This window comes from Bombina bombina, chromosome 1 (genome assembly GCF_027579735.1).
Source record: "Bombina bombina isolate aBomBom1 chromosome 1, aBomBom1.pri, whole genome shotgun sequence".
NCBI classification, from domain to species: domain Eukaryota; kingdom Metazoa; phylum Chordata; class Amphibia; order Anura; family Bombinatoridae; genus Bombina; species Bombina bombina.
Genome location: NC_069499.1, coordinates 672,128,099 through 672,141,086, shown reverse-complemented (window position 1 = coordinate 672,141,086; position 12,988 = coordinate 672,128,099). Strand labels below are relative to the sequence as shown.

General features: G+C 33.7%; 1 protein-coding gene across 1 annotated transcript in view; it reads right to left on the bottom strand.

Moving 5' to 3' along the window:
- Positions 1-12,594, bottom strand: part of AFF2 (ALF transcription elongation factor 2) — an 863,717-nt gene extending 851,123 nt beyond the window's left edge. The window contains exon 1 of the mRNA XM_053699151.1: positions 12,448-12,594. Within this exon, the coding sequence (XP_053555126.1) occupies positions 12,448-12,494 (47 nt within the window). The 5' untranslated portion in view covers positions 12,495-12,594. The remainder of the gene's footprint in view (positions 1-12,447) is intronic.
- Positions 12,595-12,988: the final 394 nt, after the last annotated feature.

Here is a 12,988-nt window from a genome sequence, read left to right as displayed (position 1 = left end):
CAAAATTTGCAAATTATTATTAACTGAATAGGTCTATAAACATAGCAGGACCAGACTAGTTACACATGTTTATAATTAGTGGTATTTTATGGGAGTTATCAAGGTTTTCTGCATTGAAGTAAAGGAGCAATATAATTACTTTTGGAACTATTTGAGTTTAAATATTCTAAATTTTAATTTAATGTATACTAATGTACAAATTATCATGCTAGCTTCTATAAATCAAATAATAATAACAGATTTAAACTAAACTAATACCCACTGTGAGAGAAAACATTTTCAGGTAAAAAATGTCTACAATGAAAATTCCTGGTAAGAATACACTTCTAGAGGGATAGTCTACTTCAATGCATCCTTTCAAGAAGATTGCAAATATGTATGAGCTAGTGAAGTGTCCTGCTCAACCTTCGTTTAAATTTGTAGTTATACTAAGCTGTAGGTTCTGCTCCTGTTTGACAAACACTCAGTATTCTGTACAGTCTCATAAAAATTATTCCAGGGATTTCTAGTAAACATTCCCATATAATTACAAGTTATGTATTAGATTTTGGTGCAATAGCTTCTGTTTTACCTTGAAATTAAGAAAATAAAAATTAAAAAAAAAAACTTTTCTTTTAATTTTAAACATATTTTTCTAAAAAAAAAATATTTGAAAAATATTAATGAGCTACATACATAAAAAAAAAATACAACAAAAAATACAACAAAATATGAGAAAGCAAACAACATTTTTTTCTGGAGTATTCTGTAAATACTGTTTTTTGAGATATTTAATATATCATTTATTTTGACTCCACTAAATTTTTTATCAAACATCTTTGCAAATAACAATCTTTTTCCATTTATTTTTAAGGTGCCACTTACCAGTTATGAAGTAGTGTATATGTCAGAAATGATAGGAAATAAACAAACTGGATAACGTGTGCTTTATGTTTCCATGATGCTTTCCATGTATATCATATAATGTTCACATAGTGATATCGTGTTACCCATCCGCTTGTCATGTTTGTTCTGTGTTCTGTAGCTGCCATCCTAGAAATGCCTAGATTAATGCTTAACTTCATCTATGTCTTAACAACCCATGATTTTTTACTTTGGCTACAAATCTCTCTTTGTCCTAGTGAGAAGCTAAAGACTCCCAGACAAAGCATTCTTCCTTTTCCTGGCAGGCTGTTTTGACAAATCCTAAATCCCCTCACCAATCAATTAAAACACTTAGGGCATGATTTAGAGATCTGTAGGAAATGTACAAATCACTTTGGCTTAAAAATATTAAGAGTTACAAATTCTATTTCTTGATTTACACTGTAGATCTACAAAGGTATTGCCATGTGGTCTAGATTATGACAATTATTAGTTAGCTATGCTCATGTTAAATGTTCCGAATAAATGTGTACAAGACAAACATGAACAACACTGCAAATTTATTTTTCATTTCTGGGTTTGCAATTTATATATAACAATTGAAGTTAGATCCATATTTTTAATAAAGATTTATAATTAATGTATTTTAATATTGTGAAATGTTTTGAATTTTCAAGGCCTATATATGTGGCTGAATAGGAATGCTTCCTAAATTTGTAGCCGTTAAAGGGACATGAAACCCAAAAGTTTTCTTTTTTGTTTCAGATAGAGAATACACGTTTAAACAACTTTCTTATTTACTTCTTTTATCTAATTTGCTTTGTTCTCTTGGCATCCTTTGCTGAAATGCATATGTAAGTAGGCTCAGGAGCTGGGAGCTAATTGTTGATTGGTGGCTGCTCATATATACCTCTTGTCATTGGCTTAACTATGTGTTCAGCTAGCTCCCAGTAGTGCATTGCTGCTCCTTAAATAAAAGATACCAAGATAATCGTATAAAATTGATCATAGAAATAAATTGGAAGATTGTTTAAAATTGTATTTTCTATCGGAAACATAAAAGAAAAAATTAGGGTGCCATGTCCTTTTAAGTTGTGTGCAAAATGTCAAATAGATGCAATTTAACAAGTGAATTAATCACTACATAGCATTCTCTTTTCAGTTGTTTCTCTCCACGGTTTTCAATCAAGTTAAACAAACTGTTGATCTCTACAAAAGAGTATAACCAGATATTAAACTAAAAATGTAATTTCCAATAAAATATTTTAGTAGGTATATTGTAAAAAAAGAACTTTCAGCTGATAAGTATGTTTCCAGTCCCATCAGAGAGAATTGAGTGCATGTCATGAAATACAGAACCCTGACACACCTACATGCTGTTTATTGATTGGTTGACATATGCAGGAGCTTGTATATTTCTGTTCCTAATTGGCCACAGTAGAGAAAGTGATAATGCATATATTTGTAACCTAACTACAAATGTTTATTTTTCATGCAGATCTGTTGAAATGCAGCGAATAATTTCTAATGCAAAAATAAAAGTTGACTTTAATGTCCCTTTAAATTGCAATACACATTCATTATTTATTTTGTCTCTTTTTTTCTCTAAAATGCCTCTGAAATGTGTGATTGTTCCACTCCCTTTAGAAAAGCCAAATTGTCTCCATTATATATATACGGTATATATCATATTTTTGGAAGGGGTATGAATATCATAATTTTTTATTTCTTTTTAACATATTAAAAAAAAAATAGAGCTGTGTTTAGGGCACTGCATACTTTAAAGATTATCATGGGTGGAGAGAAAATGTATAATACACCCTTGGCAAAGACCATTGTTTAACTTGTACAAGAGGAAAGGTCATACGCATCAGAACGCTAGCATACATTGATCCGCACTCTTGCAGCTTAACTAGTTGTCCATATGTTCAAACAGGAATATATACATGTTACTTCAATATTAGATATCACCAGAGATATGAGGATAAAGAATCTGACATTAAATATGAGGATAAAAAGATTTGACATGAAGTATCCCTCCTTTTAAAAGAACAATGCCACCCCTCATTCAACTTTTTCTTATTCTATGCCTGTCTGTCATTGTCCCTGTATCCACTCTCCTTGTAAAATTTTGTTAGTACAATTTGCATTGTTTTAAAGTCCAGAGATACTCCCCTTAAAAAGCCCCTTGTATGTTTATCATATCTCCTCTGCATTGGCCAATTAAAGACAGACATATCATGCAATTTCTATTCAGTATTATGGTCATACTGCTGTACTCCAGGACCCCAGCCTCTCTGGGCGAAATGCAAAAACTACAATTTTCAAATGAAAATGAAAGGAAAAGCAGGCAAAGTAAAATTTGAAAGTGCACCGCAAAGTGGTTTCACTAGTCATAAATAATTAAACCTTTTACTATGTATTACCATTTTAGTTTACTGTCCCTTAAATAAAGTGTTATACTAAGGAATTCTGAGTATTCAATTAAGAGCAATATCTACTTCTCATGTTGCTCGGCAATAGTACATAACACGTCATCATTGTCACACTGAGAAACATATGCAGTGGGAGTAGCAATATACTCAGCTGAGGTGCACTCATTATCAGAACAAAGATTCTTTAAAAAGACCAAGTAAACCTTTATATATTTTATAAATCAGATATTTGATACAGTTATTAGCAAATATAGTTTAGCAAATATTCCTTAACGGGACATTCAAGTAAACAAAATACATTTCTCAGCATCAATGTAGTTATTTTTGACAAATAGAGAGCAAAGTACCCTTCCCTAAAGATCAGTTAGGCTAAACAATAACAAAAAAAACCCAAAGTTTACCTACTGTAATAATTGCCCTGCCACATTCGCTACTCAACAGTACCTGAGGTAAAAACTTTGGTCATTCTGATACTTTTTTAGTTCTATTTGTAGAGTAAAGGGACAGTGTGCTTTAATTTTTTCCCTTAAAGGGACAGTAAATACCTTGAGATATTTTTTTATATATATAAAATGTTTAGTTATGCATAGTAAAACTATTTTGCAATACACTTTCATTATTTATTTTAGCTCTGAAAATTGTGAATTTTCAAATCCTCAGAGCTGGAAATGCACGCTGCAGACTTTTCAAGGCTAACCCTACTACATATATTTTCCTAATTGGTTTTAACAGATAAGAAAAGCAAATCAATGCACTTGTCTTCTGCAGACTCAAGCCCAGATTGGCTAATGAAATACAAAGCAGTAAAGAAGATGTTTGTTTTAAAAATGTTTAGACTTGGTTAATATGTTATTCTAAATAAACACAACAGAAATGTCTTGTGATTACAAGGTGTTTACTGTCCCTTTAATGTGATCCTAATGATTTGCTACACTGTCAAAAAAAAGTGCAAAAATTGTACCTTTAGGGGAACAACAGCTTGACACTGGGGCAGTACCCTCAAAGGTACACCCGCTGTACCCTTTAACATGGGTACATATTGGTACCCTTGCAGATTGTACCTTTCAAAGGCAAATATGTACCTTTGGTGACTAGATTGGACCTCAATGCTATGGTACCATGATGTACCCTTAAAAATGGTGCAAATTTGTCCTTTTAAGGGTACTGCTCCAGTGACAAGCCCTTTGTACCTCATGATGGCAATATTGTACTCAACACCATAAATGTTAAATGCTGTTTCATCAAATTTATTATATAACATACTAATATGCATTTATACAGTATTACAATAGCCACACTGCAGTTTTAAAACTTCGGATAGTGTAGCCAAAGAGCAGGTCCAAAGATTGCTACAGGAATCCCTGAAAGAACCAGGCTAAACAACCAGGAAATACTTGACCTATTTTATTTCACTCTGTACTTGACTCTAACAACACCCCATATAAGTTAGGGTGACACACCACATAAAACGTAAATATATAGAAAACATATAGAGAACAGCATAATAATAAATCATAACTCCAACAAAGGAAGGGCGATTCAGGGGAGCGATAAACGATAAAACTCACAACTAAACATTTGATTCTAACTCTATGCAAAATATATGCAAATTAGTCTATTTCCCCAGTACACATTTTGGAGATGAACCTTCTACCAATAGATGGAGCTGTGTTACACATGTCAAGGAACTTTCAACCTTTTTGGGGGGATTAAATGGTACAGACATGGGTCCTTTGACAGTTGGAAACATATTTGTACCTTATTTACCCCTAAATGGTACATATTAGTTCCTTAAGGTGTAATTATGACCCATTGAGGGTACAGCCACAGCAGTTTTACCCTACGTGTTCACAAACGGACCCCAACCGTACCCTTTTTTCTGACAGTGTATACTAGCTGCAGGGTGTGAAATGTGTTGGGAAAGTGCTCCTTTAGGTTTATTCTTGCAATTGACATAGCTGGCTTTGCTCATCAAAACCACCATCCATAATAAAAATGTCAACACCTTTGCGTGTAAAAAGCGATAGGTATAAGATAAGCAGATATATTGTTACTGCAGGCTCAGCCTTATTGAATGGGCATGTGTTTTGAGAACAATTTGTTGTACTTTAAAAAAAAAATATGCTATTTCAAATAACAAATAAACTTAAACAAGCAATTTCCCATACATTCCTTGTATTGAAAAAACTTTAAAGGGCCATTATAGTGACAAAATGACATGCTCTGATTCATTTTTACTAGCGACACTGCAAAGCTATGTATTTAAAGGAATAGTCTAGTCAAAATTAAACTTTCATGATTCAGATAGAGCATGCAATTTTAAGCAACTTTCTAATTTACTCCTATTATCAACTTTTCTTCGTTCTCTTGGTATCTTTTTTTTTTTTAAAAAGCAGGAATGTAAAGCATAGGAGCTGGCCCATTTTTGGTTCAGCACCTGGGTAGCACTTTCTGATTGGTGTGTAAATGTAGCCACCAATCAGCAAGCGCTATCTAGGTGCTAAACTAAAAATGGGCAGACTCCTAAGCTTACATTCAAATAAAGATATAAAGAGAACAAAAAAAAATTGATAATAAGAGTAAACTAGAAAGTTGCTTGAAATTGCATGCTCTATCTGAATCATTAATTTTGACTAGACTATTCATTTAATAATCTCTGCAAAGCTATTATACATAAAGTACTGCTTGGGACCAGCAGATCACAGCCCAGCTGTCCACTCTAGAAAAGCAGTGTTCTGCGGGTCCCGAGCAGTACTTTAACTATGTGTTTAACACATTTGCGCTGTTTTTTTTTCTTACTCTAATGGCCCTTTATGGGGAAACCATTTTTTTACAAAACAGTGTCCCTTTAAATAATTGTTATGTGGGTGTTAGTCAAAAAATGAACTGATCAGTGGGCAATGTTTTTTTTGTCGTTAATATCCCTTGAACTTTATTATATGAGAACTTTCTACAAGTTTGATTTGCTATGAGGCCACAGCACATGCTTAGTGAGCAACACCTTAGAGTAAATTATGCTAAGCATTGCTACAGTGTAAGTACCTTTAAACTGCACAAGCTATTGTGTGATAATATGCTTCATAAGATCCCAACCCTATCTAATAGTGCATCACACATAAGATTGTAAAGCGCCATAATATTGCAATAGTAAAATACTATAAACCGTTATTCAATTTTATTACTGCACAAATGCTTGGATCAATGTGCTTAACACCCATACATTTGTTAAACTCACAGGAGTCTATTCCTAGTGGTTGGTGCCAGTATACACTGACTGGTAACTAAACTATATCAGGACTTTCAAGTCATGTACTAATCACCAGCAGACTTGTTATAAAAAAAATAGTTATAGTAAGTATTATGTATAAAATATTCAGACAAAAATATAAGTTTCTAATCATTTTACACTTGATATTTACTATAATTAGGTTTATAAGTCCTAATTAAAGCAAGTCAACAGTTGATCAGTACAACATTTGAATTATCATACTTTAGTTTTAAATGTAAAATAATCTGCAAGTTCATTGGTAAACGATGGTAATGGCTGCCAAAGCGTTGCTTGTAAGGCAGGTCTGTTACTGTTTAACAGTTATGTTTTTTGCTTTAAATGTACATTATAAGAGACTTTGCACTAACTGTCCGTGAACACTTGGGACCCCATGATCTAAATCTCACAATTTCCAATGTGTTTTTTTCTTGCCGACCCTCGCAGTAAATGTGCTGGTGTAAATATCATAAAAAGGGGCAGTTCCTGCGAGTGGCGAGATGTGTCCTATTGAAAGTAATGGAGCTCGCTGGAAAGGAACACTGCACCATGGAGCAAAGTTAGCAGTGAGTAGGGGGCGCACTTTAAAAATGAAATCCCGCAGCCAATATAAATCACATTAGGCTGCTTTCTTTATACAGCATCTTACAATCGCCTATATTTTAGTATGCATGTGTTTGTCTATTAGGGTTAGAAGTATTTTCAGTGCTTTGGGAAAAAAATGAGATCTGTAGTGTGAAAATCTTTACAGAATTACGCTGAGATTAGAGAGACATACGCACCCATGGCATGCCCTTGATCAGCCCGTTTTACCAAAAAACGACAATTACACTTTGTATTTTGTACTTTTTAAGTATGAATTACGATACACAATGTGCATAGTTAATACAATTTATTCTTGCGTCATTTACCTACAAATTTTAAGTTTTTGTTATAATACAATTTTTGGTGAACAATTTTTCCCTGCTTATTTTTGTGTGATGTTTAAAATACGCATTTTATTGTGAGCTTTTGTAATGTATGTGTCTCCTCCCTGTATGAAAATGCAGTATACGCCCTTTACCAGGACTCCCTGTTTTTCAGGGTAAAAAATGGCTTTAGATCATTCCAATAGGGAAATAGGACTGGGAAGCGTTAGATCACCAGGCTTTTGATGAGAAGTCAGTAAAAAAAAAACAACAATCAGATTTGAATTTGAACAACTCCCTTAGGAAACTTTGTCAAAGTTAGCTAGCTCAAAACCTGTGTAAAGTTGACTCAATTTTGAAAAAGCCTTTTTTAAAAAAAAAAAAAAAAAAAAAATCGACTACAAGAGACATGAAATCCCAAAATTCTCTTTCATGATTCAGATAGAGTATTTTTTAAGCACTTTTCCAATTTACTTCTATTATCTAATGTGCTTCATTCTCTTGGTACCCTTTGTTGAAAAGCATACCTAGGTAGGCTCAGGAGCTGGGAGCTAGCTGCTGATTGGTTGCTGCACATGTATGCCGCTTATCATTGTCTTACTGGTGTATTCAGCTAGCTCCCAGTAGTACACTGCTGCTCCTTCAATTAAGGATACCAAGAGAATGAAGCAAAAATGCTAATAAAAGTACATTAGAAAGTTGTTTAAAATTTAATTTAATGCTCTATCTGGATTATGAAATGATAAGTTTGGGTTTCATATCGCTTTAAATCTGAGTTCAAGAAGCCAAGTTTATGCAACTATTTTCCAGCCAAAAGGTCAGCTGGAAAGTTTTGCTTTTACTGGATAGACCCCAGAGATAAAGTTCATTTAGGAGCTGCAGTGCATTGCCACTCTCAAGCAGAACACAGCCAGTGATTGGCAGTTACATACATATTCAGCTACTAATTGGCTTCCTGTCCAATTCTTCCTCAGAAGCAAGAATGCCATCATATAATGTTATTAACACATTATAGCATTTTGTATTTGTCGTGCTATAAATAACAGTACAGGCGTTTATAACAGAGCTTTAAAGGAATAGTCTAGTCAAAATTAAACTTTCATGATTCAGATAGAGCATGCAAATTTAAACAACCTTTTAATTTACTCTTAATATCAATTTTTCTTCATTTTCTTTGTATCTTTATTTGAAAAAGCAAGAATGTAAGCTTAGGAGCCTGTCCATTTTTGGTTCAGCACCTGGGTAGCACTTTCCAAATGGTGTCTAAATGTAGCAACCAATCAGCAAGCACTACACAGGTTCTGAACCAAAAAGGCTCCGGCTCCTAAGCTTACATTCAAATACAGATACCAAGAAAAGTAAGAAAAATTGATAAAAGGAGTAAATTAGAAAGTTGCTTAAAATTGCATGCTCTATCTGAATCATGAAAGTTTAATTTTGACTAAACTATTCCTTTAAAGTATCACTGTTAGAAATTGCCATTTGCCTTACTTTCTAAAGAAAGGTGAAATAACACTGCAGATTTTATTATTCAAACGATTTACAAATTACAGTGCTAATTTTGGTTTTCATTTCAGAATACTGCAAGCCTTGCCCTATAAGTAGCAACAAGCAACACGAGATTCTAACAAGTAAGATTTTTTTACTGCACATTTTCCACTCATTTCTCTTATACAATGCTTCTTTTTGTTGTTCATACTGAGTACATATCACTATTTTACCTCTAAAAGGAATTCAATTTAGTAAACCCTCCCAAGTTTCTGCACAAGGAACAGTTTCTGAGGAGCCATTCTGCTGAAACATATGCAAGGCATTGGCTGGGATGGAACACTTCACCTTTGTATAGAGTGAAGGATCGTCCCTCTAGGTAGAGGAAATATGTTAAATGTACATGCTGCTGTGGTATGTGGTATGTTTTTACACACGTACAGAAGGAGAGAAGCCTGGCTTGCAGATGGCTTTTTCTCGGCTTTGACAGCCACACAGAGACCTTTGAACTTGCTATTTATATAACAGTTTAGAGACTTTTTCTCTTCCTGAATAAATGGCAGTTTGCTAGTTTTAGCTGTAATTAGGCCACTTGCAAGACATTACCATGCAAGTAAAATAAATTGATTTCTTATATGGCACAATAAAATCCTTCCCCTAATTTAACACAGAAAATAGAATTTGATTGCTACTTGGTTCATCATTTTTTCTGATTGTTTCTTTCTGATTTAAAACCTGAAACCTATTCCTGTCCTAAGCAGAAATGAAGAGGATCTTTTTCCATTTCTGCAGTAGGGCCTTTCTTTGTATCCACTACTTTAAATTCTAAAATTCTAGTGCCTGCTTTAACCTTTGTCCTGCTAGAGAGGTGTAATAAATAATATGGTGGACAAAGTGTTAAACTAATTATGTAAAATGTTATTGTATAATGTCTATTTAATCTGCAAGCTTTGTAAAGGATATTTGTGCCAATACTGTATTGTCCATCAATAAAAATTAATGTCACTTTGGAACTATTTAATTATGGTGAAGAATCTAGGTTTGTGTATTTGCTTTACACTGATTTACAATGTGTTATAGAACACCTGGCAACGAACATTTCATTCTGCTCCATTCTGCTTTACATCACATAAGGTTTTTTTGTTTGTTTGTTTTTTAAATAAGAATTTCTTTGCAGATTTGCATTCTGTATGTTTTATATGCTTATCTGTGCGTTTTTTCTTCTTCTTCTAAAGCTTGTGTCCAAAAATGTTCTCAAAATAGATAAATAAGCAAATTCTACTTAAAGACAAATAATGCAAATGTTGGTCATCCAGTCTAAGTCAATATAAACAAAACATGATTCAGAGAAAATCTCAAAAGTGTTGGGTTGATGAACTTATATTTTTATAAACCTAAACTGCTTTGCCACTAATGCTACTATATAAGAGATAATAAAACATACAATACAAACAGAACCCTACACAAATGATGGTTTGCATTTAAAATAAAAATAGTAGTGACATTAGTTTTAACTGTTAGCAGTCATAGGCCTGCAGATCATTATAAATCAGTATATGTCAGATAAGGGTTTTCTAAACATTATAAATCATAATGCAAAAGGTGCATTGTTTATAAGAGTGGTTGACAATTTTCATCTAGAATTTACTAAAGCAATGTATGTAGAAAAATCCAAACATTTAGAAGTCAAGACAAGATTTTTGAGAGGAACGGCTTGCTGGGTCCTGGGATTTGTCAAGCCTTAATTATGATATAAATAAGATGCTAAATACTTTACAACACCAATCATCACAGACCTGTTATGAACATGCAATTAAACATAGATATCATGCATTAGTAATAACTCAAGATAGCAGCCATAATAATTAAAATAGGCACTTTCCTTATCTTGAATCTCAGTTTTAGAATCATTTGAACTCACTTATTTCCTCTGCATCCAATGAATCAACAAAACATAATAGTGACACTGTATTTTGATCTCAATTTTACAAAATATTCTAAGGATATAAAGTACAGATTAACGTAAGCATAATTTAAAGTGAACATGAAACAAGCTTTAATTTATTTCCTATCAGCTTGAACATAACAAAAGTAAAACATGTTGGAGTTTGATACACATATTAAGCACTTGTTATCCCCAGGCTTTATTGATAACATATGGTTCTTCCATTTAAAAAAAAATCATAATTGTAATGTATTTTATAAGACTGTACCCCGCTTTGGACTTTAAGACAATCAAACTGGCTTCAGTGTTTATTTATACAAACAAATATATATATATATTTATATATATATATATATACACACACACATCACCAAAACAAAAAATCTAATTGGCCCATATATCAATAGTAATCAATATAAAATCATCATTCCATTAACAATAAACATTAACAATAGACAATAGTAAGCTAAACTTTTGTGTATTAATGATAAACCTCTGCAAAAAGAGAATAACAAAAATATGAACAAAGAAGGAATAACACTATGTTTCTTCAGTTATGCTAATTATTATTTTTCTATGAAAAAAAATATTGTGGTCTTAAAAGGAAGACAGCAATATATGCAAATAAAACCTCATAGAAATAATCTGGTGCAATAACAGTCTCATCGATATGAGAAATCTGACTGGTGAATTCAAATACAAAATTGCAAATGCATCCTTTACCTGACAATATAAATCACTCAGCAGAAAGCCTTTTCTGTGCCCAGATAACAGGATTAAAGTAATACTTAATAAAATAACCACTCAGCTCTCAAATCAAAACAGAGAAGTCAAAGAGAGACACAAGCAACGTGCAGCCTATTGATCTGACAACATGTACACTGAAAAATACATGTCAACAACTTATCAGGTCTCTGCCAAAACACACATTTAGCCCAAGAAACTTTTCAGCCTCACAGACACACGAGAGAGAAATCGAGACACGTATAGCCCAGCAAACTAATATTCAGCTTCAGTTTCATAATAATAATAATAACTGTGCATTTGATTTCTTCTTACACACAAAAAGTATTAAATCAACGTGTCTGGTATAAAACCACATACAGAAAGACACAGCTCTATAGATAAATAACAAAAGATATGGATATGCATTCATACACATAGCATTAAAATAATAACAGACACAATAATAATGTAGCAGTGCACTTTGGCTTTTGCTAATGCCCTTGTTCATTGTATAGGCATCTCTAAACTTAGCCCGTCTAGTGAATGAAACACCAGGCACCCGTGGCTGATAAGACACTGGCAATATGGTACAATAAATCACAAAAATAAATTACACATCAGGGACAAAAGCAAATCATCTACAGATAAACTGTAAAAAATATAAATTGATTTAAGTGATGAAAGTCCTATAAGTTGCATTGCAGTAGCACACATCAGATGCACTTGGGGTGGCAGCTATAGACATTGAGCATTAGGGGATTCCCTTAACAAAGGCAAAATGAAGAGAGAAAGCCAGCATTAATGAATAAGACATACCATGGCTGGTCCAGGTCCCAATCTCGGAAAAAGTCGAATAGATCCATGTTAGGGATGACAGTCCGGCTGTATAGGCAGTGCTAGGGGGAGTGGAGGTGCCAGGGAGCTGCCAGTGACAGAGGGTCTGTGCTGCCAGTATCCGCCCCGGTCTCGTTGGGCTCTGCACTGGGAGAATGCAAGCGAGCTCCGGCTGGCTGCCTGGATGCTGCTGCTGCTGCTGCAGGAGGCAGCTCAGCTGCGAGAGGGGAGGGAGGAGCAAGGGAGGCCACAAGCCACGACATGGAGCAGCTATCTGGGCTTGGATCTGGCAAGGGCTCTGCTCTTTACACAGGGTACAAGCACTCAACGCACCAGGAGGTGGCATAAATCACATAATGCTATTATTACATGACTAGACTATGCTATAACTGCCACCTATGTTATAATATATAATATTTATCTGTAACATGATAAATATTACAAGACAATGAATTACATAATTACACTATGCTATTCTCTTGCCCATACATCATTATGCAATAAATTGTGTGGGGGTTCAATT